At 34.6% G+C, this 27,624-nt stretch overlaps 2 protein-coding genes across 2 annotated transcripts; both read right to left on the reverse strand.

Moving 5' to 3' along the window:
* Positions 1-9,464: 9,464 nt before the first annotated feature.
* Positions 9,465-10,140, reverse strand: LOC132058496 (uncharacterized). The gene has a single exon (XM_059450980.1). It carries the CDS (start codon positions 9,966-9,968, stop codon positions 9,585-9,587), a length of 384 nt encoding a protein of 127 aa, XP_059306963.1. The 5' UTR covers positions 9,969-10,140; the 3' UTR covers positions 9,465-9,584.
* A 2,236-nt stretch (positions 10,141-12,376) lies between these two features.
* Positions 12,377-27,579, reverse strand: LOC132057172 (UNC93-like protein 3). Its single transcript, XM_059449641.1, has 10 exons — positions 27,001-27,579; positions 26,426-26,589; positions 18,475-18,538; positions 18,286-18,399; positions 18,058-18,102; positions 17,720-17,970; positions 17,544-17,634; positions 15,388-15,500; positions 15,177-15,300; positions 12,377-12,727 (listed from the first exon to the last, which is right to left on the reverse strand). Exons 1-10 carry the CDS (start codon positions 27,157-27,159, stop codon positions 12,542-12,544), a joined length of 1,311 nt encoding a protein of 436 aa, XP_059305624.1. The 5' UTR covers positions 27,160-27,579; the 3' UTR covers positions 12,377-12,541.
* Between the last annotated feature and the right edge of the window lie 45 nt (positions 27,580-27,624).

Consider the following 27,624-nt stretch of genomic DNA (forward strand, 5'->3'; position numbering starts at 1 on the left):
GATTAACATTATTTTGTCATTTATCCGCATACTCATTCGTTCCAACCACTTGTTATCATTTGGAATTATTATCTTACCTTCTACTAAGCCCGTCAACAAGTTGATTAGCAAGTTAAAGGAACTGAAGCCGTAAAAAGCAAGATAAACGGAAACCGTGAACCGGTTAACGTTCGGTTAACGGTTAATTGTTTTAGGTCCGGTTCCATTTTTTTGAAATGGAACGGACAGTTCTGATTAAATTAAAAAAAAAAAAAAATTTAAGCAGTAGTTGAAATTTGGCAAGAAATTAGGACATTGGCAACGGTCCATTTGCAAAAAATGGCCGTTGCCAAACGGTCAAATATAATTTTTATTTTGAACCCCCCAAACTTTTTTTTAACACTTTAACCGTCCCTACTTTATATAAACCCTTCTTCCATTTTCATTTTAATTCACACCAATTCCTCTTCTCTTTCTCTCAAATCTCAATCTCTCTGAATTATAGTTACTTTGCAATAATTAGTCACTTTATATATTTCTCTCAAATAAATATTACAAAGTCTTATTATAGTTTTAAATTATTAATTTTGCAATTATAATATTGTTGGTGGAGTTGGTGATTTTAAACAATCCGAAGTAACTTTGGTGGATTTAACAATTCTAGCCGCCTTCACTTTGTTGGAAATTAATTCGGCAATTTGGTACCTTCGTTCCAACTCTATCTTTATTTTTCGCAATTTAATTCTAGCAATTTATTTTTCGCAATTTAATTCTAGCAATTTATTTTTCGCAATTTAATTTACGCAATTTAATTCTAGCAATTTAATTTGTTGTGATTTATTTGATTGTGATTTAAATTAATTCTATTTAATGATGTCAAAGAGATTAAGACGTGGTGCCGGTAGTAGTAGTGGTATTGTTAGGCGTGGGCTTAATGAGGAAACATTTGTGGAAGAAACACCTAATTTAGGTATTGATGTTGGAGGAAATAATCCACTTTTAGGTCATGAGGCAATGCAACAACATTTTACCGACACTTTTAATGAAGACTTAGATGATGATGATGAAACACAACCCCCTAGAAAATTCCATAGGAGATACGTATCTGCACAATCACATACACAAGACAAACCGCCTAGAACTCGTAAGCCAACAGCTAAAGTTTGGAAATTTATGACTAAGAATAGGAAAACCAATCGGCTACATGTACCACATGTGGACAAGTATTTAGTTTTAAGCAAGGAAGCTGGTAAGGATGGTGGAACGGGTACACTAAATGGTCATATGAGAACCAAACATATGGATGTTTGGGGAGAACAAACGGGTTCAAATGTAGGGGGATTCAAATGACGATAGACCCGCGAACCGGTAGGAATTTTAAGTATGACAAGAAAAAAGAGCGTGTAGAAATAGCTAAAATGGTAGCTTATGATTGTTTACCATTTTCCTTTCCATCGGAGTATAGGGGTTTGTTACTTACGTTCAACGTTGTTATAATCCGTTATTTGAGGGTATTCCTAGAAGCCTTGTAGAGCCGATGTTATAGATTTGTTTAAAAAATATAGATTTTATTTGCGCCGTGTATTTAATTCTTTAAATTGTAATGTTTGTCTTACGCTGATTTGGGTCTTAGTCTTAACAAGTTAGATTTTTGCTATTACATGTCATTAGGTTGATGACAAGCTGGGTTATGCAAAAAGAATTATAGCTTTTTTATATGATGAAGGAAAAGGTCGTCACGATGGAAAAATTTTAGCGGATTCAATGTCTACTATTATGAGATTTTTTTTAACATTTATAGAAAAACACTTTGTATTGCTTTAGATAATGCTTCTAATAATACAAAGGCGATTGGTCTTTAAAGAGAGAATTAAACCTCCCCTAAAAAATATTTTTCATGTGAGATGTAGTTGTCACATTTTAAATTTAATTGTTAAAGATGGTCTTGACTATTTTGACGATTCTATTCAAAAAGTTAGAAATGCGGTTGCGTTTCTTTTTTTGTAATACTAATAGGGGAAGAATTAGAATTTTAAGAATGCTTGTGTGGAAAATAACCTTAGACCTAGGAAAATTCAAGTAGAAATTGAGACTAGGTGGAACTACACTTACATTATGCTACGACAAGCATATGAGTATAGGATTCAAAGTACGAGCAAATTCACAACAAATATAATAATGCGATAGTGATTATTGGTTAAATTTTTCGCATTGGGAAGATGTTAAAGAATGTGTTGAGCTCTTAGAAAATTTTTATAATGCAACTCTTGCTTTTTCTAGACAATTCTATCCCACGGTAACCGAAATTTTAGCCTACTTAGCGGAAATAGCTAGAGTTTTACAAGAGTATAAATATAAACCCGGTTATCAAGCGTCTATTTTTGAAATGATAATCAAATTTAAGAAGTATTTTTTTCCCATCCCAACTTTATTTATATTGGGTTCTCTTTTAAATCCTTGTTTAAAAATGTCTTATACTAAAAATTTGGTTGGTCAAATTTATACATTTTTAGAAATTGAAGCGGGAGTTCAACCATCTTTAGCTGAAGCCGAACTCGCTATTGATGATGAGTTTAGAAATTTTTTTACTCATTATGGTAGTTTGGAAGAACGTCTACACCCGTTGCTCCACGCCCTGCTACTTCTCGAGTAGCAAAAGGGGCTTGTCGGGTTTAAAAGTTTTACGTTCTGACCCAACTTCTTCTTCTAGTGCAAACTTTGATGAATATAACTTTTATTTGATGCAGCCAAATGTGGATATCAAGGAGCGGATGACTTGGACGTCTTAGCATGGTGGAAGAAGTACAAGGCAAGTTATCCGATACTCTCAAGAATGGCTCGAGATATCCTTACGGTTCAAGTATCAGCGTGGCTTCGGAGAGCGCATTTAGACAAGGAAGACGGCAAATTGGAGACCATAGACATTCATTATCCGGCTTTGGCTTGCAAGTACTAGTGTGCATTCGCGATTGGATTAGATCGGAGCGACGCAACCAAAACTTAGAAGCGGAGGAAGAAATTGAAGATTTGATAGCTAGTGGACCGGACCAAATGGAAGACTTTGAAGATATTTCCATGACCGAATATAATGTGGAGAAATTAACGAAATGGTTCAAAATTGGTGATTTTATTATTCGTATTTCTATACTACTCATGTATTATTTGTAAGTTAAAAAAAAAAAATACAACTTGCAAATAAATGTTATCCAAGAATGAATAAAATATATGGCTCATTGAGCTTTCTTCTATTTACTTGTGTTCATATTTTTACTTTTATAGAGTTAGGAATATACCTAAAATATACTAAGAATATACTTAAATTAAAAACTAGAAAGTTATATACTTGAAAAATAACTAAAATATACTAAGAATATACTTATAATATATAGTATATATATAACTTAAACATATATATATATATATATATATATATATATATATATATACGTATATTCTTAGTATATTTTAAGTTATTTTAGTTATATATATATATAAGTTATAAGTATATATAGTATATAACTTAAACATATATATATATATATATATATATATATATATATAAAGTATATATAATATATATATATATATATAACTTAAACACACACACACACACACACACACACACACATATATATAAATATATATTAAGTTATACATATATATAATATATATATAATATATATATATATTTATATATATTAAGTTATATAACCTAAGTATCTTGATACATATATTGATATATATATATATAAGTATATTCTTACTATATTTTAGGTATATATATATATATATATATATATATATATATATGTATACGTATATATTAATTATATAAACTTAGAAAACAATTAAGTTATAAATAACATAAGTTATAATATATAAGTTATAAGTATATATAGTATACTTAAAGTATGTATATATAGTATATAACTTATATATATATATATATATATATATATATATATGATTATAAGTATATATATAAGTTATAAGTATATATAGTATATAACTTAAACATATATCTATAAATATATATATATATATATATATATATATATATATATATATATAGTTATATAACCTACGTATATTGATATATATACGTATATTCTTACTATATTTTAGGTATATGTAGTATATATGTTAACTTAAGCATATAACTTAATATATATATGTATACACGTATATTACGTATTCTTTTGGATTAATACTTTGTTAGCGCAGTGATCGAAAATATTTAAACTTTACTTATAAACTTGTATAACATATGTATTTATACCTACAATATACTAATAAATACTATAATATATATATATATATATATATATATATATATATATAATACAAAAAACAAAAACAAAAAAAGGTTTTGAACATTTTTAACCGGACCGGTTCGGTTTGAGGTTTGTTCGGGTAAATACGAACCGGTTAAACGGTTCCGTTTTGAAGCGCCGATTTTAACCGTTCTTGTTGGTTAAACAGGTTAACGATGGTTTACATGCTACCACATTCCCCTCATAGAATGGAGCATATCAAGTGGGACAGGTTCAAGACTTTTCATCAGAAGCACTTTATTTTGCTTTAGTCATCATTATATCATCACTATGGTGCATTAGGACTTAAACCCAATGTCTTATTCATTTAAAGGCGTTTTAGGCCACAATGTGATGGGACACGAACCCAACATCTTATATTGTCATCATAGTGCACTGGGACTCAAACCCGATATCTTACCCTCTTAATGCGATGGAACTTCAATCCATTGTTTTACCCTTGAACCAATGACATAATAGGCAAAATGTAATAGGCATCGCCCTCAACCATTGAAATATTACTACTTACGGTGGCCACAACTTTCTTAGTTAATGCATAATTTAAAGCAAGGCAATGGTTGTATTCTTCTGATAAGCTCGAGAAAAAAAAAATAAGGTTTGCAGAATATCTCTCTTTTTTTTTTTTTTTTTTTTTTTTTTTTGTCTGGTAAAAATGAAAACTTTCTTACTGTGGTCAGCATACGTTATTCATCTGTGTAAATCAAATTCAAAGTAAATACATACCAATCTTTATTAACATGTATAAGCCACTATAGACCACTAACAGACATATGTGATCATTTCAAATGAATATGCATGAATAAATTAAGTCATAAGAGACGTTACCAAATAAATTGTTAGGCAGAAAGCACTTTCATTGTTCAATTAATTATGGGCAGTGAAAAATATTTCATACCTTGAACGTGAGGAGGAGAATTATTCAAGCTTTCTCCTAAAATAACTTCATGGATGTTCGATTCAATATGTCACAACACTCTTAACCTTTTAATCAATATTTTATAAACCACAAAATACATGCACTACAAAGAAAAACGGAAATAACAAAAAATAAACATTTACATTACCAAGAAAATCAAACCAATCGACAGACAAAAAGTTAAAACTAATTACTTGCAGGTTTGACCACTTTACTGTTTGTCATGGAAATTAGTGTCTCAGCCTTCTTGTATTCATTCCTTTTATTTATGAGTTTTTCATCTATACGTTTATACCCAAAAGACTGATGATAAAATCTTATGCCCATACAACTTGAAAAAATGAATTTTTCTCTCCAATTTCTTAAGACCACGTCAACATTTGCATAAAAAAATAGACTAGAAATATGTGACAAACATTTATAGATGATGAATATAATTAGTCAAACACAGAGATCCCAGAGAACATAAATTAGTAATACTCATTTAAGAAAGAGGAAAAAGAACAGTAGAAGGATATCACCTGGTCGAATTCAAAGAGTTGAAATTTTATAATTCAACCAACGGTGAAGAAGAGAAACACACCACCTCACAATCTAGTCGCCGAATTAATCTTACCTTTAATTTGTGAGCCTTCGTGCTGATAACGTGTTGCAAAATCATTCTAAAGATTATATGCTTTATGTAACATTCGGGGGCACGCAAGTTCTTTATTTATATATGGGTGCTGCCATATTTATATTGCTCTGCTAAAGTCAATTATTTGCTATTTACACAAATCATGCAAGGATAACAATGATCGTAAAGCAAGCAAATGACATATTGATCTCGGGATGAGCTCAAGGATGTAACATCGTGAGTTGGTCACAAAGACATGACTAGTATCAACACTTGGAAAGTTGGTATATAAGATCATTGGAAGGCATCATCTAAAAGAATTGATGCTTTGAAGGTGGAATAAAATAAAGAGATTCTTTAAGAATTCTCTCGTGCTGATAAGGTGTTGCAAAATCATTCTAAAGAGTTAGTATAATATATCAAAAGATGAAGCAAGAACAATAAAGAGATAGAGAGACAAGAGATGAGAGCTTTCTTATTCATCCCAATATGTTTCAAGTGTTGTTCAAGTATCTACAATATGAATCCCTATGCCTCTATTTATAGTGGTGCATAGAGGCATATAAAAGGGTAGATATAAATATGACATTCAACATATGAGAATGTGGGGAAGATCATGGGTGAAGTGGGAGACATTACATTAAACCTTTGAGATCATGGAGGAAGTGGGAATTTATTTCTAGAGTGGTGGACATCCACACTTATTATTTCATAACAAAAAATTTTATATCGTGATTTCAGTACTATGATATTTGGTATTTTATTGGTATGCATTTTTAAAGAATTTGGTATTCGGTACAGTATTCAGTTATAAAGAAAATACTGAATAACATACCGAAGTATATAGTTACATAAACAATTCATATATATTAGTATTATAATACTAATAAATATATAAATTAGTTTAGTACAAAACTACTTGTTTAGATGTTGGAACTTTGACTACTCTATCTTGATTGAAATGTCTTTTTGGTGTAATTGATTTACAAAGAAGATTGCTTGTACTTCTTTTGAATATTTTTACATGTATGAGGTATTGGTACGATATAATTGAGACGTTTTTTCAATAGCCAAAGTCATATATGTAATTCAAACTCAAACAAACTATGATTACCGATTTACCATACTGCACAACACCGAAACCCAACTTAATAATACCGAATCATACCGAATTAATTTGGTATGGTAATGGTATAGTATTATTAAAAATCGAAAACCGAAATTATCGTACCGAAGTTCCAAATACCGTACCATGCCGTATCATGCCCACCCCTAATTGGGTTAGGTCAGCCTAAACGGACAAAATTCATTTTTTCGGAGTTGAATTTCAAAAATTATGTTTGGCATTTAAAAAAGGGAAAAGGGTCAAATATACCCCTCTACTTTGTTTTATTAGTTAAATATAACCTCTGTTAGTGAAAGTTAATAAAAATACCCCTGCCTTCTTCAAACTTCACACTTATGCCCCTATTTGGATGTAAATCGCCAAATCCTCTCAAATTACCCAATTTAAAAAAAAAATCCATTTTTTTTGTTGACCCGCCCCCCCCGACTCGCCTATCATCATCATCAAGCTCTAGTTTCATCTTCTTCCATGGGAAAAAAAAAAAAAAAAGCAAGAACACACCCAAATGATAAAATCCCAAAACTCACCTCGAATTTAATATTTAAATCCAACTCTAAATCTTGGTGCAGCCTAACGAAGAGTATATTTAACAAATAAAATAAAGTAGAGGGGTATATTTGACCCTTTTCCCTTTAAAAAAACACTAAAAATTTGTTTTCATTTTTTTCACTCCAAATTACTCACAATTCATAAAAATTCAAAAACAACTTTAATTTGTATTCATGGCCAACACAACTCCAATTTATCAATACCATTACTCAAAGAAATTCGAGCAGACATCTTGACTTACCTAATTCGAGGAGAGCAGACATCTCTATAACGTAACGACATTGTTTGTCCAGATATTTTTTATGGAAAAGGCTCAAATATGCCATCGAACAATTGGAAATGACTCATCTATGCCACTCGTCAATAGTTTGGCTCATTTATACCAAAATGGCTCATTCATGCCATTTTTCATTAATTTGGGTCGGATTTTTTTTTTTTAATTAATTTGAGATTTGAAATTGGCTGGTTTAATTAAATAACGTGGACCTCTAATTGGTGGCCACGTATCATATCCTATTGTAAAACCGTGTTAATGAAAAATGGCATGAATGAGCCATTTTAGTAATCTGCGATGTCATAAAATGGTACCAAACTATTGACGAGTGGCATAAATGAGCCATTTTCGATAGTTCAATGGCATATTTGAGCCTTTTCCGTATTTTTTATTGCTATATGGAATATATATGTACATGACATGACTACCGATCAACTTGCAAGGGGTTAACAAATTATAAAGCTTGACAATGAGAAATTAAGAGAAAAGGGTGCCAGAATTTGTGAAGTAAACGCAGATTGATTCTAATACCTATTCTAAAGGAAGAGTAAATCCGTTTCTTATTACGAAGAATAAGCTGTAACAAATTACCAAAAAAAAATAAAAAAAAAATGAATAAGCTGCAACCTTTAAACTCAAGATAAACTACAATATTTGAATTAATTAAGATACTACACCAGTTTGAATTCAAGATAAATTACAGTGTTTGAATTCAAGATCTTACTCATTTATAAACAGTTGCGGAGCTAGGTATGATGAAGGGGGTTCAACTAAATTTCTTAGCTGAATTTTTTTGTACTGCATATAGATTTAATTTTTTATATATAACTTGTTGGATCCTCTTTATATGAGGAAAACTTTTAATGTAGTAATTTTTGAATTCCCTTACTCGAATATTCAGCTCTGCTACAAAATATAAATGGTTATGCTTACGACTAAAAAATTACTATGTTTTAATCAAACTTGGCTCGTCGGCAACGTTTCCGACAATCAAACTTGGCTCATCGACAACGTTTCCGATTGATTTTTTATCGTAATTTCTTCACCGACGAGCCAATTCCAACGAAATGTCTGTCGAAATTAGTGATTTTCTGGTAGTGACCAACAAAAAAATATTTTCACTCAAAGAAACTAGACAAACTAGAGGGGGCTGTATGATATTGTTCCAAAGAATCAAAATAAAGTGTGACAAAATTGAATCCCAAACAACAAATATAAAAAACTTACAATTTTTTTTTTTTTTTTTTAAAATCAAAATTGATTCTGTGCATCATCAACCTCCCACAAAGCCAAAGCGTTACAGCCTAAGCAGATACAGCCACAATAGTTGCCGCAAAAATTGGAGGAACAAGCAAAATCCATTTTTGACCTCTTAATTAAACACCTCAGTAGGGAAACAAAAGTTGAAGGTAGAGGCTGTTTTCTATAGACCCTCGGGTCGAATAAAAGTTTTGATGTAACATTTCTGACGTCCCTTATAAGAATTTATGGGTCTACTGCAAAATATAAATCGTTACACATCTATTATCAGAAAATCGCTAATTATTTCCCACAGAATCCATCAAAATTTGGCTAGTAGGTTAAATTTTCAATGGACCTTCCGTCGTAACTTCTTTACCGAGAGCCAAATTTCAGCATGACTGAGTCAGAAATTAGCGATTTTCTGGTAATGACCAAATAAAACTAGAGACTGTAATATATTACTATTCCAAAAGAAAGAATCAAAATGAAGTGTGACAAAATTAAATCCTAACAAATACAAAAAACTTACAAACTAAGAAAAAAAGAAGTCAAAATTGATTTTGTTCATGATCATCAACCTCCCACAAAGCCAAAGCTTTAACAGCATAAGCAGAAACAGCCACAATAGTTGCCGCAAAAATAGGAGGAACAAGCAAATCCAGTTTAGACCTTTTAAACACCTCAGTAGGGAAACAAAAAACCTCTAATGGAAGATCCAATGGAATTCTCACAGATCCTTTTCCATGATTATGACAAGCCTGAGAGAAGGAAGAAGACGGTGTTATCGCCGATACAAAAGCAAATTCCGGTGAAAATGAAGCCACTGCTACTATTATTGTTAAAAGGGTTGTCCATGTTGCTGCATAGAATAACAATGGTAGCCTCAAAGAAAGCCTTTCAAGAATTGAGTTCATCCAGAAAGTGAAGCTCATGTTTGGAAAAAGAATATGAATTTTGTAGAGAAGAAAGAATGAATGAATATAATGGGGTTTACATGTTTATTAATGGTCAAACATAAGGTATAATAATAATAAGGATGTTTGTTGTTGTTATGGGAAAGATGGACCTAACCTTAACTACTTTGAGAATGTAAAGCACAACATGGTTTCAAGTAGTTTAGTTGTTGATACTTGTTAGAGTTTACCTTATATATACATTGAAGTATCGGAAAAAACAAAAGTGATTACGAAATTTATCCCTAATATATATTATGTTGGTACATAGCCTATAGCTGACAAGTTCTTTTGATAATCCGTCGCTAGCTAATTTATCGTTAAATAAGATTAGCAACGATTTTTGTTGTTTAGCGACAAAAGTTATCATCGCTATTTTTTATTTTTTTTGTACTATTAGGTCACATACTCACATTAGTGATAACTACATGTAACCGCGCGTCCATAAAAGGTGATAATTGCACAAATCACGTTTTCTTTTTTTTCATTTTTTTTTTTTTTGCACCATCAGATCACCTAAATGATAATTACATGTAATAGTCCATAAAAGGTGATAACTACATAGTTCGTTCATGTTCTTTTGCACTATCAGATCACCTAAATGATAACTACATGTAATTGTTCATTAGAATTACTAACTCAAAAATAAGATAAGCCACTTGTTATAACATATTAAATACAATGCTGATATAAAAAAATTCTTTACAGAGTCTGTATATACAAGGTAAATTTTAGTTGTAATGGATGAATAATTGGTTGACTAACTCCGCCATTATATACCAAGATGAAGCTAATCTTTTGGTAGTTTGGTGAGATAACAAAGGAGGGTTACAACTAAAACGAACGGTTATTTTGGTGGACAACGTGGACAATATGCCACTATATTATTTTATTTTCTTGGTATGGGTTTGGTGAGAAAACTATGATAATTATTTTATAGTATATAGAATAAATATTCGGATTCGTGTCAACTGCCCTAGGTGTGTACACAAGAATAAAACTTTTAAGTGCTCAACATGACACTTATATTGCTCTTTGACCATAAGTTTAGGTGTTTGTATTTTCTTTTTCTTTTTCTTCTTTTCCTTACAGCACAGAAACAATGAAAATAACGATAATGATATAATGCAGTGATAATCATAATGATTATTAAAATGACAAAAAAAATGATAATCATAATCATAATGACTATGACAACAAGGGCGCTCCCATTAACTCAATGTGATAAAAGGATGAATGTAAATTTTCTTATCCATTCGTGTAATCCAATAAACTGTTGTCAATTTTCTTTTCTTTTCTTCTCCACGTGTTAACTTCCTTTAGGTTATCATAATTTGGAATGGAGAAAACTGTCTTGATGGTAATGCCTGACACCCTTTTTTACAATAACCAAGAAATTTCCAAAATCAATGATGGATAATGGACACGCTTATGCGCTTCTTCACTTAAATATCAACCTTTTGTATGAGCCAAAGTTTGAAACTCTCACGTGCATCTAATTTACACATCACGTGTTACGCTCTTACCACTAGATCAAAGCCCTGTGTTAATGATATGGCTTGACTTGAAAACATAATTTCAATGTTTGGTACTTATAACTGATACTCTTACCACTGGATCGAAGTCCTAAGCTAATGGTATGGCTTGACTTGAAAGCATAATTTCAACTACTCCAATTAAACAATCTCACAAACCATAAGCATTCAAAATTCAGCAGCAATTACTACCCCTCAAACTCCAAACTAGTTTGGCTAGACTCATATTCTCCGTATTGGGTGAAGTGCAAAATAGCCATTTTTAGGACTCCTATTTAAAGAATAGTCTAGATTTACAAAATTTGTAAAATTTAATTGCCTCAAAATCAACTTAACATGCAGATCTGATTGAAAGTCAGACCTATAGGTATGAAGTTGTGCTCTGACAAAGCCTAACTTCAATTCTCAAGCCTGAACTATGATAAAGTTCAACTTTCAACTTGAGGTCTGAAGTTAGGCTTTAGCAAAGCGGATCTGAAGTTTTAAATAGGAGTGCTACAAGCAGCTACCTGGCATCATTTCTACCTCTATATTCATTACTCCCTCCTGTTCAAAAGAGTGTTTACTTACCCAATTAAGAAAGAATTAATCTTATTTTTTCAGATTTACCTTTGTGTTAAGTGATCAAATCTCAATACCTATTTAATTAAGGATCGTTTAGTCAAATAACCTATTTTTGCCTAGAAATTAGTATTTTCTAAAGGGATGTGCCAATGGCTAAGTGGACACTCTTTTTTAACCGGTGGAGTAATATTTGGGCCATTTATCAGTTGAAGTATGTACGTGAATGCTCAGCACATCTCCAGTCTCCTACTCTAAGCAACTGAAACAAGGGACTTTTAAAGAATAACATGAACAGAAAACAGCAGACACAAGATAGATATTGTGAAATAGATTTCTTGAAAATTCAATTGAACAGAAAACAATGCACCAGGCAGGTTCAAATATAAATACAACACTGCAGAACTAGAAGATAGCATAGTTGATACAACACTAAAATGTCCCGCTGGCATCGCCTTAGGCAGCTCGATACGAGAATGCTTTTTCTATCTTCAGAGTCAGGAGAAGAAATCCAACCACCGACAAGCAAAGGACAACGAACATAATCACTAGCATTGTCTGCAATGAAATGTAGGGGCCGAGGAAAAAGACTATGGCAATTGCAAAGCTCTGCCAAAGCTTAAGCTGGGCAAATGCTCCCTCCTGCGTTCAGCACGAAATGATTAGATATTTAATGTAAAAGCAAGAATCCAGTGAAAGGCAGGCATAATATTAAGTAATAAGAAGTCTCTTAAGTAATAGAATTCAGAACATTTATGAGGAGATTGCCACTAAACTAATTCAAGCATTACAATGATCAACGCCAAAGTGTAAGACCGTCTTTTAAACTCTAAAGTATGTTGAAATGTGTAATCGTTTCATCCGAAAACTTCAGCTATTTGCGAGGGCACAATTATATTTACTTAAATGTCTTCAACATGCAGTGTAAGACCAGTGTAAATTTGTGACCTCTCTCTAAAAGTTTTAGAGAGAGTACACTTATATTCACTTAATTATTTCTTCAATACCCGAGCCCCCCCCCCCCCTCCCCAACCCCCACACAACTGCGAACCTGATTCTTTTTTCATGGGCCAAGCACGTGAAAACTCTTTTTATAACGGGTGGCGGCGAGACTCGAACCCAGTACCTCTCCCTACTTTGATATCATGTTGAATTATGCAACTGTCTCATAAAAGCTAAGCTTAAGCTATCAGAAAGAACAGACTGTTATTTACTTAATTATATCTTCAACAAAGTACGATATGCTTCAGCAATAGAGCCTCCAGACACGTGTACATTTAAAAAGGGGTCGGGGTCTTTCTAACCTACTTCCCTTGACCTAGCCAGAACATGAACGGCCAAACGGTCAAAGCCCATTCTTTGTACTAGTTTCTATAATAATAAAACGGAAAAGGGCCAAAATTACCCCTGAACTTTGAAAAATAGTTCATCCATACCCTTCGTTATACTTTAGGGCCAATTATACCCTTACAGTTATACTATGGGGTTAATTATACCCTTTCTAATCTATTGTTGCCACGTGGCATCATCCTAACCCTTCAAAATTATTTTACCCTCAAATAATTTTTTACTCACTAAAATAACTCAATCCGACCCGATTTTTTTTTTTTCAGCAAAAATAATACGGATAATTTTTCCAAAAAAAATATAAAAATAATTCCTTATTATTTTTTTCTTTGAAAAAAAAATTCGGGTCGGATTGAGTTATTTTAGTGAGTAAAAAATTATTTGAGGGTAAAATAATTTTGAAGGGGTTGGATGATGCCACGTGGCAAATGCTTAGATTAGAGGGTATAATTGACCCCATGAAGTATAACTGTAAGGGTATAATTGGCCCTAAAGTATAACGAAGGGTATGAATGAACTATTTTTCAAAGTTCAAGGGTAATTTTGGCCCTTTTCCGATAATAAAATGAAAGAAAACTAGAAAGACCCTTCTCCTTATCTGCCAAAATCAAGATCTATATCATTCGAAGAGATTTTGAATCCCCATATAACAAATGTTCAGGCTCCTTCCTTCCCTATAGTTTTTATGTCGAGTAGCATTTCAGGCGGTTGAAGCTTAAACAATACTGGTAACTGTTTGACATTCAGCATATGCATGAATTTGCCACCGATGATTATGAGATTTAAAATTCTCTTGATGGGAGGCTTCACTCTACGGTAGAAGGTTAGTAGGTAGTTGAGCATGTCTAGTTTCCCATATCATTATCAGTATTAGTAGTAGTACTTTCATATTATATTGTTACCCGATTTTTCTAATACATGTTGTCTCCTTTATTTTATTATCACTCTCCTATTATCTTATTCGCTGATTTCCATTTCTATTAGCATCTGTTATTCTTTTGTTTTCGGCTATCGTATTATTTGTTGTTGATAATGTTATGTTCTTCATTACGGTATTTCCTTTTCAAACTTGCTTTAAACTGCTTTATTTGAGCCGAGGGTCTTTCGGACACATCCTCTCTACCTTTACAAGGTAGGGGTAAGGCTATGTACACACCATCCTCCCCAGACCCCACTAGTGGGAATACACTCGGTATGTTGTTGAGGCTTCAATCTGGCCCCTGGGCAATCTGGTGTAAGTTACTTTGCACAGTGACTTATATCAGCTATCTTAAATTCATGGCCACTTTTACTTTTATATGGAAAATTATAGCTTTACATACAAAGTATCATACTCAGGGACTTATACCATATTTGGCCAAACTTCTAAAATCTGCTTATTTTGAAAAGTCCTTTTTGTTGTAAGCGCTTTCCAAAAAAGTACTTTAGAGAGTAGCAGTTTCTCATTGGTTAATCAGATTTGAAAAGCACTCTGCATTATTAAAGCAGTAATTTGTGCTTGCCCAAAGTTCCAAAACGCTTCTGGAAAAGCTACTTTTTTCAGCTTCTGAAAAACAATTCTGCTGCTACTCAAAGGCACTTTTTTTCCCTTAAAGCTTGATCAAAGACCTAACTCTCTAAAATAAGCACTTTTGGCTTTCCAAAAGCTCGCTCAAACAGGCTATTAAAGAAAGACACAAAAGCATCATACTCAGGAACTATTCCTAGAAATGTCAAAATGATAGGAAAAGTTGGCAATTAATACCAGATCGTCCTTGAAGAGTATCCCGAGCAATGCACTTAGCTGGGTATTCAGGACTCCATCGCCTATGCCCCACAAGGCTGCAATCAGAAGTGGATATAGTACGCCGAGAACTCCACCAGTCGCACTAAAATAGAGGAAAAACAATAAGATTTGAAGTAACTAATATCAACTTCTTCCAAAAAGTAACATGGGAACATTACACGAAGCAAACCTGTGAGTCAGTAGAATCCATACCAATACAGCACCCTGAACTAAAGCTCCACCGGAGACAATTATCGAGATAGATGAGAGACCAAAGGTAAAATTACCAGCCACTAGAGAACACTGAGACAATGTCCACCAATCATACATACAATAAAATAATTATCACAGCATTATATCAGAGTGATCAGGCAAATGTATTCTGCCTGGATACTACTATCAAATCTGACATACCCACAGTTCAACAGAGAAAGTGCATGCAGAGTTACAAATTTTGTAGTAAATTTGAAAAAGCTAATAAGGAATGTCTAAGATTTGCATAAACCTATTTGAAAGCATTACAAAATATAGCTATGATAGCATATCAAAAAACTGTATAGTTTTGTGCCAAGCTAGATTAAAAAAAAAAAAAAAAAAGTCAACCAAAACCAAGGCAGCGAACTGTATAGTTCTTTGGTTTTTTGTTTTAAATTTATCTTTCACATAAACATGAATCTTTTTTTGATAACGTAAATAATTTTATTAATGATGGAAAGATCTCCCCTATAAAAGCAGTATACCTAACCATGAATAGATTTTGTTCTAGACACAGTAAATCCAAGCAGGTGTCAAGATTATGTAAATGTTCAGAACTTCCTGTAATTGAGGTAATGGAAAACTATGAATATCGAGCTGCCTTAAACTAGAATATATACACCTTGTCTCGATTAACGAAGGTTGATTTTAGAGAGTACACGTATTGTGCCTTTAAATTAATCTTGTTATCGAGCTGCCTTAAACTAGAATATATACACCTTGTCTCGATTAACGAAGGTTGATTTTAGAGAGTACATGTATTGTGCCTTTAAATTAGTCTTGTTATTATTTCCTGAAAATACAGTTTAAACTAATATGATTTCTTCATAAGTTTATGGGAGAACATGTTTAATAGTTATGTAGGAATTTTACAGGGGAAGGAACAGAAATGGATATGTTGTTCGATCATAACTCAGAAATGTGCTCCTTTGAGTCTTCCCTTTTATATTCAGTGGGTTCACATGAATAATTGATTTACATAGTTCCTTCAGTCACGCTGTGATAATTAATACTGTACAAGAAATAATTGCAACAAGTAAATCATTGCACTTAAGTAGATTCACATCAGTTTTTATTCTCATTACAGAGTAACTTAAGCATTTTATTCGAGTTATAACTCTATCAAACACAATATATAACAAATATGCACTTTGATAACAACATAATTTGCCATCTATTAGCATTATACAAGGAATTTATATATTTACCAGACTACAAAAAATGTGTATCATAATGACTTAAATGCGTCTGATATACAGCTAGAGTAGATCATTTGCAATGATATTTTTATGGATAATGTGTTACTTTGGTTAGTGCTCAATTCGCACTGTCAATTCTCTTCTATCCCTGAAGATTATCAATTACTCCCTCAGACCTCAGTATTTTTATTACTACAACTACCTTAGTACTCGATTAAGATGTTTTCTACTGCAGATCTTAAATCTAAAAAATAAAAATGGAACAAAAGAAGAAAAAATAACGAAATAAACAAAATTTATAACTAAAGGCTCGCCAATAGACTAGAAACACAACTAAAGAGAATGTGAAAAGGACAATACTGCTCTAATTTCCTCGTAGAAGACTGAAGAACACACCACCAACGATGCAATCCAGTACCATAAAGAGTCAATGCGGTTTGCTCAAAGAACACAGTCAAACAACATATTGAGTCAACATGTGACCAAAGATTGAATTATAGCCTGTTTGATCAAACTTCTAAAATCAGCTTATTTTGAAAAGTGCTTTTCAAAAAAGTACTAATGGTTAAAAGTAATTTGTGTTTGGCTAATCAATTTGAAAAACACTATTGAGCAGCAATTAGTGTTTGAGCAAACTTTTAAAAAGTGCTTCTAAGTGTATTTGCTCAAAAGCGTTTTTCAAAAAAGTGCATTTGGGGAGAAGCTACTTTTTCAGCTTCTCAAAAACAACTTCTGCTTCTACTCAGAAGCACCTTTTATTCCCCTAAAATTTTGGCCAAACACCTCAACTTTGAAAAAAAATACTTTTCTTGAAGAAGAAAAAAAAACAGTTTTAGCCTTGGAGAAGCTTGGCCAAACAGGCTATTGTCTGTTTCTGCATTTGCATACTTACAATTGCATCAAAAACCCCATATATGGCCATTGCACCGCCAACACCACTCTCACCCATTATAGGCTTAACGATATACTTTGTGAATTCAGCCCTGAAACATGACGTCAATTAAAATAATGGCACATCCCAAGGAGCCTCAAACTCTACTATAATGAAATATTAGAAGTATCATTTACCATACAAATGCTTGTTGTAAGCCTGAATAAGCAATAAGAGGGATGATCAAGAGCATTCTTATGTCTTGTAAAAGGGTCATGATAGACTTTAACAAAGTTGCCACAGAAGAAACAAAACTAGCGGAGAAGTCTTGTTGTCTTGCCTCCTCTTTACCAGTTCTCTTACTTAAGAAGCACATTAGAACGGCACCAAGGGTTATGGCACACACAAAAACTAAGAAAAGTAAAGTTGTGCCGCTAGTGCTTCCTCCCTGTAGCAACACAAAAACTAACATATCTTTAATGAAAGACAAAAACGATCCTGAGAAGTTGAGGATTTAATCTGAGTAAATGCTTACCTCTTCGTCTCTCATCAAAGCAAGAGTGATAAGATTTCCGACAAACTGCAAAATATAAAAAGTTAAGCGCACGAAAATATCATTTTTGGCCTGTCTTCCAAAATTAGTTACGGACGCTACCCAGTGGTCCAAAAATTTAATTATCCCACACACACACACACACACATATATATATATATATATATATATATATCAAGAAGCTTTACTTGCAAAGTTCATAAAAGGTACCTGATGAAGTGCAAACATCATCCAGAATACACCATTGAATTTACCAATTATTACTGCTTCATTTAAGCTATGATCATTTGCATGACTCCGTGCTGTGGAAGTAAGATATGTCCCCTAATCACAAATGACAAGATTAAGGTTATTGCTGAAGCCAAAAACAAAATTCAACTTCTTAAAAGAAAGTCATACCTGCCCAACCCATATTATAGAAGCAGCAAAACCTAGGTATAAAGAAGCTGGGACCATGGTATACCTACAAGATAGCTTAATCAATGCTGACAAATGAAATTCACGAACACCTTAAGCAACAGAATCAATTTTTAAGTATTAATATATTAAAAATCTCACAGGAATGAGGCAAGAATTAAACTTGTATTGTAGAATCAAGATGAGAGAACTTTGAAAAATGTTCTGATCATTGATGTGGTATGTTAAAGGTCATTGACTAATGTCCTTAGCATTAGGCAACTTAAGAGTCCAAAAGAAGATAATTATAGCTTATTTATGTCTTTTAATAAAGTATAACTTAGTTATATCCTAGAAAATCAAGAGAACACACGTCTCAAGGTAAAATTATGGGAATATGCATGAAAGGCAAAGAATTCAAGAAAAGTAATTTTCTATACTTGAAGTGGAACCACACTAATGTATCTCAAGTCCCAGATAATGGGAAAAAAATTCTGTCACTGAAGACAAGGTAGAACATATCTTCAGCTCCACCACTGATACAGTTTTAGTGGTTTCTAATAGTCACTTTAATGTAAGCATATCATTCACCGGGCACCTTTGTTAACCTCAGAACATAATTAGTGTTTTCCAAAGTACCAAACTCCCGAATTAAACTTATGGGAGATCGAGAATGGAAACAGTAATTGTAGGATGCTATGTCTATTACCTTGATTTCAGAACACGAATTATGACTTATAGCCTGTTTGCCCAAGCTTCTCCAAGGCCAAAAGTGTTTTTTTTCCTTCAAATGAAGTGCCTCTTTTTCAGAGTTGAAGTGCTTGGCCAAGCTTTTAGGAGGAGAAAAAGTGTTTTTAAGTATAAGCAGAAGCTGAAAAAGTAGCTTCTCCCCAAAAGGACTTCTTTGAAAAGCACTTTTTAAAAGCTTGGCCAAACACTAATTGTTGCTCAGAGTGCTTTTCAAATTGATTAGCTAAACACAAACTATTTCACATCAAAAGTATTTTTTTGAAAAGCACAGTTGAAAAAAGCATTTTTCAGAATAAGCTGATTTTAGAAGCTTGACCAAACAGGCTATTAGTGCCTGCTGCCATGTCTCGAATGGCAGAAATGGTTATCTAACAGCTCATCAAATCATGTTACATGTTGTTACTTTGGACCACATGCACCAACCGTAAGGAAAGAAAAGAAGGCTCTATTCCTGATGCGAAATAAACTTGAGGGCGAAAAGGTCATACAAATTTGCCCCTAGGATATGAATTCTTAGAGCAACATGGCAAAATTTTAGTCTTAACAGACTCTGAGTGCTAAATCATGATAAAATTGTTCAAGAAATATCAAAGATACAATACAAATACTACCTATTAAATTACATCGACTTTAGTTGTTATGGAACAACGAAACAGCTCCTAACTTGGTTCTGATGATTTTGCCAAGTGAAATGTAAGGCAGAAGAACAGAGTTATCCAGAGCCAACTACAAGTCATCATAGTCTTCCTGAACCCCACACACCTATCGAGCATCATACCCTACTTAATAAACTCCTTTACAGCACATTTGCCACGCCCACAACAGAAAAATTATATTCGAATACGCCTCTAAAATTGGCCCAGCGAAGGAGAACATTCAAGCTTTAGTTACACTATAATGCATTAGTACTACTATCAAGCGGAAACGTTTGTAATCTATTGCCATGGATTGCTTTGTTAGAACAAGTATCCACTACAGCTGGCTAGTGCCTAGCTGGGCAGAACCTAAGAGAGGATACTTTTGATTTGACTAAGTGATCGTCCTGCCTTGACGGGTATCTCATAAAGATTGATGAAATGTCGTGCCCGTCGTGCCCAGATAATATTGTTGCTAATTCTATCAACATCAAAAGGATGACTATAGCATAGTTTTTTATTTTTTTATTTTTTATTTTTTTTTTTTTTTATTGATGACATGGGAACCCGCAGCCGCTACCCTTTGGGTGCGCACGGGGGTAAACCGCCTCTGTGCAATAGCTGCAAACCACACGGAGAGAGGTAACCCAACCCGCACTAGGCAAGCCCGGTGCGACGAGCTCGACCCAGAAGGCAAATCCCCTGCTGTCGTAGGCAGGGGGTTTCGAACTTGAGACCTCCATTATGAAAGCCCCATGCTCAACCAACTGAGCCACCCTTGCGGGTGACTATAGCATAGGTTTGGCGGGCTTCTAACTGATAGCTAGCGTATAATTCTTGTTGGCAAGCCAGTTAGCTGTTAATGCCTCTTTAACTGTTTGAGTTCCATTTGAAGAATTTATTGCATAGCTTTCACTGACCCTTCTAAGCGCAACTACGACAAGGCTACACTATTGCTACTAGCAGCTAGCAATGGTGTCTAGCTCTGTAACCACTTCAATGAACTTCTTCATGGCTAATGCCACAACCTCACAAGGAGAAATATGAAATCCGATAGACCTCAGTAGTTAGTCCAATAGACTACAAGTTTCATGTTTCAACTGTTAGACCTGCTGTCGCTAGGGTCTATAACCGCAGGAAAAAGGGTGAAAATAACGCTTAATTGTAAATGTTTTATTAATTAATTATTATGTGTATGTCTATCCAGTAGTTACACAGCAATTTAGGCAGTTATTATGTGTTATATTGTACTAAGAAGAAGGAAAGAGGGGCAGTTTTTTCGGTAGGTTTTTCTCTGGCAGATATGGAGGTTAAGGTTCCTCAAAATACCTTGGTTGTTAGATGTAATGAAGTTCTTTCTCTATTTGTAAAACTTATTCTATTTGTTGGCAGTAAATAATAGTTGAAGTGTTGCTCTTATTTCTGTGTTGTGTTTGGAAGTCTACAGATTAAGGTTAGCAAAGTTTCTAGGTTTCTAACAATTTGGTATCAGAAGCCTTCATGGTTTCAACCAGAATGGAGGGAAGGATTGAAGGGTTAGAGAAGACAATGGACGAAGTACAAGAGGAGATTGGTTCAATATGTAATACGTAATTACCTGGGGCAGTTACGGGACTGGATGCAAAAAAAAAAAAAAAAAAAGATGAACATGACGCTAAAATTCTTCAACATATGAACGGAAAATCAGTGGTTCAAGAAGATCCAATTAAAGACGCAGATGTGATGGCAGAGAACAGCAACAATCGTAGAGGAGATGGATTTCGAGAAGTTCAGCCACAATTTCGTGATGAAACGCGTCCTAGAAGATTGGAACTTCCCTTATTCTCTGGTGATAATCCATATGGGTGGCTTAACAGAGCAGAACGTTATTTTCATTTTAATGGCATTGATGACAAGAATAAATTGGAGGCTGCTGCTGTTTGCCTTGAAGGTAGAGCCCTAAATTAGTTCCAGTGGTGGGAGACAAGAGCGCCGATTGTCACATAGGATGTGTTTCGAGTAGCGATACTCCAACGCTTTACACCATCACAGTCAGGGAAATTGTATGAGGTTTTGATAGGATTGCAGCAAACTGGAAGCGTAGCACAATACAGAGAAGATTTCGAATTACTTTCAGCACCTTTAAAAGATGCCGATGATGCAGTTTTGATGGGAATTTTTATAAATGGTTTGAGAGAGGAGATAGAGGCAGATTTGCGTCTTAGCAAGCTGGGAACACTAACCCAGATTATGGACCAAAGCCAGCGTATTGAAGAGAGGAATTGGGCTCTCAGCCAAGCCCACTTGCCAAGACATATGCGTATGGCGCTTTCTAGGGATTCAATGCAGTTTCCAGTAACTGACAATAGCCGAACAGGAAGTTTTACAAGTCCCCCTGTGCGTGTAGCCACAACACCCTTTCATTCTGCCTGTACAATAGTTACAGCCATACCAGGGCATGTTCAAGAGCAAAAGCGAGGAGAAATCGAGCAGCCAAGACCTGAAACTTCTGCAAGGCGTGGAGGAGCATACAAAAGGCGATCTGATGCAGAGTATCAAGATAAATTAAGAAGAGGAATTTGTTTTCGATGCGATGAAAAATATGGTCCCAATCACCGGTGCAATTCAAAACAGTTAAATCTGCTTATTGTAGCAGCAGAGGACGACAAAGACGGAGGCATAGAAGAGCATTCAGAGGAAATAATAAAAGGAGGGATGGACCAATTAAGTGTTCAAGAACTACCGGAGTCACAAAAGTTAATGGAGTTGTCTTTGTACTCTATTGCAGGATTTACCACAAAGAAGTCTTTGAAGGTATGGGGAACAATATTGGGGAAGAAGGTAATTGTGTTGATCGATAGCGGAGCATCAACAAATTTTATCTCTCGCACAGTGGCCGAAGAATTGGGGTTAAAGCAAACAGAAACTAAGCCGTTTGTAGCGGAAGTAGGGAATGGACAGCCAGTAAAGAGTAGGGGAAGCTGCAAAGAAGTGGAATTGTGGATTGATAATTTCCGCATAACACAAGATTATTTCTTTTTTAATTTGGGCAATGCCGATGTAGTGTTAGGATTAGAGTGGCTGGAGAATTTGGGGGACATTCAAGCTAATTTCAAAACGTTGACGCTGAAATTTGACATAAGAGGGCAAACATGAGTTGTTCGAGGAGACCCCTCATTGTCCAAATCAGTGGCTTCACTCAAAACCAGATGGAGAAGGGTATTATGTTGATCTGAATGAGTTCACAGCAAGGGAGGAACATGAGAATTTGGATTTGCAGCAATTATTGGAAGAATTTGGAACTTTATTTGAGGAAGTGAAAGGGCTGCCACCCAGTAGAAGTCGTGATCATGCTATCCGACTTAAAGAGGGATCTAATCCACCTAATATTCGTCCATATCGTTACCCTCATTATCAGAAAAATGAGATTGAGCGAATTGTCCAGGAAATGCTTGTAGTTGGTATCATTCAACCAAGTACAAGTCCTTTTTCCAGTCCAGTGTTGCTAGTTTGCAAAAAAGATGGTAGTTGGCGATTTTGTGTGGATTATCGGGCCCTTAATAAGATAACTATTCCCGATAAATTTCCAATTCCAGCAATCGAAGAACTACTGGATGAGCTTGGGGGGTGCCACTATATTTTCGAAGTTAGATCTAAGATCAGGGTACCATCAAAGCCGGTTTTCCAAGGAAGATATAGCAAAGACAGCTTTTCGTACACATGAAGGACATTATGAGTTTTTGGTCATGCCATTTGGGTTGTCCAACGCTCCATCTACTTTTCAAGCCTTGATGAATGAGATATGTCGGCCTTACTTACGTAAGTTTGTATTGGTCTTTTTTGATGACATATTAGTTTATAGTGCAAATTTTCCTACTCACTTGCATCATTTGCGGGAGGTGCTACAAATTTTAAAACTTCATAACTTGGTTGTCAATAGAAAAAAATGTCATTTTGGACAGCAATAACTGGAGTACTTGGGACATATTATTTCCGGAAGTGGAGTCTCGGCGGATCCTGCCAAAATAACAAGCATGGTTAATTGGCCAAGTCCCAAAGATATTAAAGGTTTGCGGGGATTTTTGGGACTCACCAGTTACTATAGGAAGTTTGTTCGTGACTATGGGAAAATAGCCAGGCCGCTCACACAATTGCTCAAGAAAGATACTTTTCATTGGAATAAAGAAGCTCAATTAGCTTTTGATTCTCTTAAGGAGGCTATGGTCACTTTGCCGGTTTTGGCGCTACCAGAAGGACGTCCCATCGCCTTTCTTAGTCAAGGGATTTCTATTCGAGCTCAATCAAAATCTGTTTATGAGAGGGAGTTAATGGCTATTGCTTTTGATGTACAAAAGTGGCGTCATTACCTGATGGGTCGACATTTCATTATACGAACAGATCAACGGAGTCTCCAATTTCTCATGGACCAGCATGTTATGGCAGAGGAGCAACAAAAGTGGATCACCAAGTTGATGGGATTTGATTTTGAGATTCAATATCGCCCAGGTTGTGAAAATAAGGCCGCTGATGCCTTGTCCTGCCAATTTCATTTCATGGCTGTTTCTGTTTTACGTAGCAGTACCTTAGATGATCTTTCCACAGAAATTCAACAGGACGATCAACTCCGTCAGTTGACACAAGATTTGCTTCAAGATCCGGCTTCACACCCAAATTATGCTCTAAAAAATGGCTGCCTATTTTTCAAAAGCCGGCTGGTGATTCCCCGTTCGTCATTAAACATTCCCATGCTCCTTAGGGCATTTCATTCCTCACCCGAAGGTGGTCACTCAGGCTTTTTCCGGACATACAAGCGCATTTCACAAGTGTTGTATTGGAATGGAATCAAAAGGGATGTACAGAACTTTGTGGCTAGTTGAGCAGTTTGCAAGCAAAACAAGTATGAAGCCCTTAGTCCCGCTGGTTTGCTGCAGCCATTACCTATTCCATCGCAAGTTTGGGATGATATTTCTATGGATTTCATCAGCGGGTTACCAAAAGCAATGGGAAATGATACTATACTCGTTGTGGTGGATCGTTTCACTAAATATAGTCATTTTCTCCTTTTATGTCATCTATACACAGCAAAAAGTGTTGCTGATCTATTTGTTCGTGAAGTTGTACGTTTGCATGGTTTTTCCAAATCTATTGTTTCTGATCGGGATCGGGTTTTTATCAGCCAATTTTGGCAAGAATTATTCAAGCTGTCCGGTACCAGCCTCAAATTGAGCTCAGGTTATCACCCTCAAACTGAGGTTGTCAACCGCTCCTTGGAGACTTATTTACGTTGTTTTGCAGGGAAAATCCAAAACATTGGCCAAGATGGATTCCTTGGGCTGAATTTTGGTTCAATACCACTTACCATGGTTCTACCAAGATGACTCCTTTTAAAGCTTTATATGGACGAGATCCTCCCTCTTTGTTGTGGTTCACTGATGATATTTCTGCCGTTGAAGAGGTCAACCGGCAGCTTGCCGCTCGCAACACTATTTTAGATGAACTCAAAGCTAATCTGACCCATGCTCAAGCTTATGCTGATGCTAAGCGCTGTGAAGTTGTGTTTCAGCCTGGTGATTTGGTTTATCTTCGCGTTCAACCTTTCAAGCTTCGGTCTCTTGCTAAAAAGGTTAATCAGAAGTTAAGTCCTCGTTACTATGGGCCATATACTGTCTTGAATAAAATTGGTGAAGTTGCTTATCGCCTCGATTTACCCCCTCATTCACGGGTGCATCCTATATTTCATGTTTCTTGGCTAAAGCGTGCTGTGAACGATTCTATTCCAGTTCAGCAGCTCCCTCCTTTCTATCCGAAGAACTTGAAATGCAAGTGCAACCTAAAGGTGTAGTAGACTGCCGTACACTCGTGAATGGCTCCCAAGAGGTTTTGATCAAGTGGAAGGACTTACCGGACTTTGAGAACACTTGGGAATCCTATGAAGTCATTGATGGACAGTTTCCTCATTTTCACCTTGAGGACAAGGTGAAACTCATTGGGGCGGATATTGTTAGACCTGCTGTCACTAGGGTCTATAACAGTAGGAAAAAGGGTGAAAATAAGGCTTAATTGTAAATGCTTTATTAATTAATTATTATGTGTATGTATATCCAGTAGTTACATAGCAGTTTAGGCAGTTATTATGTGTTATATTGTACTAAGAAGAAGGAAAGAGGGGCAGTTTTTTCGGTAGGTTTTTCTCTGGCAGATTTGGAGGTTAAGGTTCCTCAAAATACCTTGGTTGTTAGATGTAATGAAGTTCTTTCTCTATTTGTAAAACTTATTCTATTTGTAGGCAGTAAATAATAGTTGAAGGTGTTGCTCTTATTTCTGTGTTGTACTTGAAAGTCTACAGATTAAGGTTAGCAAAGTTTCTGGGTTTCTAACAAACTCACATTAAGGATCCATAAGCGCACAAACATTGTTAAACATAATTCCATACAATTAAAAAACAACCACAATCACAACTCACTATTTAAAAGGAATTAAATTGGATTTGCATCACACAATCACTGTCATCAACATAGCCTAATCATCCCCTATTACTTAAAGATTTAATCTTGGAAAAGCAAAATGCAACAAACATAAAGAAATCATACCAATTAGGCATCAAATTGGCAGCTACAAACAACCAATAACCAGTACTTCCAAGAATCAAAGCATTCTTTGACCCAAGTTTCCTTACCACCAATGAAGCAAATATTGAGCAAACCATAAATGACAAATACAATATCCCAAGTGATATAGTCCCTAAATTTCCTTCCTGAAAACACAACAAAAAAAAAAAACCTCAAAGTCACTCACTTCAACTTCTAAATCAACAAGAACCAAACAAATTCTGTCCAACAGGGTTGATTTCTCAAATGATCACTCAACTAATACTCCCTCCGTCCCAATTTAAGTGTCTTACTTCCCGTTTTAGTCTGTCCCAAAAAGAGTGTCTCTTTACAACCACAACATGCAAATAACTTTTTGCTACTTTACACATAAGGCCACAAGATTCAAAAGTCTCACCAAGTCAAACTAAGACACTTAAATTGGGACCGATGGAATTCTTATCTCAGGAAGTTACTTTTTTTTCTTGATTACTTTATGATATAATAACTATTAGTTATTTGACCATTTGAGAAACCAACTCCAAAACTTCATTAAAAAGAGGAATTAAAAACCATACCGTATTAATAGTACTTTCAAGATTCTGAGCAGCCCCATAAGCTAAGAAAATCAATAAAAAAGCACAGCTTAAAATATGAACATCTCTTTCATGATTCACAATTGGTTCTTGATTTTTGGAATTTTCAACAACAAGGGGTCTTTCCTCATCAGTATCCATTTGAGGAAAAAACAAAAGTAATCAAGATTAACAAGTTACAACAAATACCCACCAAAGAATTTATGTATACAAGTGTATATATACAGGTTTTTTTTTTTTTTTTTTTTTTTTTTTGTCAAAAGAGAGAGAAAATGAGTGAAGGCATTTGCCGGCAAAAGGACTATGAAGAAAAAAACATACAGAAACAGGCTACTCAAAATAACTGACATATGGCCATGGTGGGTGAGAGAAAAACAAAGAAAAGTAGTGATAATTTTCTTGTTTTGTATAGTAATTAATGTTTGTTGAGATTTTTTTTTTTTTATTTGGGAGTAATCAAGATTCTTTTTTTCCAGTGGAACAGACAAAAGTTTGATTTTTATTGAAGTCTATAACAAACTTTAGGAATAAAAAAAGACCCATGATTCCAGATACACCCCAAGTTTTCCTTGATTGAAGATTCTTGGGTCATATTTTTTATTTGGG

The sequence above is a fragment of the Lycium ferocissimum genome, chromosome 5, assembly GCF_029784015.1.
Source record: "Lycium ferocissimum isolate CSIRO_LF1 chromosome 5, AGI_CSIRO_Lferr_CH_V1, whole genome shotgun sequence".
Lineage (NCBI taxonomy): Eukaryota > Viridiplantae > Streptophyta > Magnoliopsida > Solanales > Solanaceae > Lycium > Lycium ferocissimum.

Coding starts and splice junctions, on each gene's coding strand:
- LOC132058496 (XM_059450980.1), bottom strand. CDS start 9,968: ATGAGCTTCACTTTCTGGATGAACTCAATTCTTGAAAGGCTTTCTTTG.
- LOC132057172 (XM_059449641.1), bottom strand. CDS start 27,159: ATGGATACTGATGAGGAAAGACCCCTTGTTGTTGAAAATTCCAAAAAT. Junction 18,400..18,474: donor CTATAATATGGGTTGGGCAG/GTATGACTTTCT, acceptor ATTTGTGATTAG/GGGACATATCTTACTTCCAC. Junction 17,971..18,057: donor CTTTGATGAGAGACGAAGAG/GTAAGCATTTAC, acceptor GTGTTGCTACAG/GGAGGAAGCACTAGCGGCAC.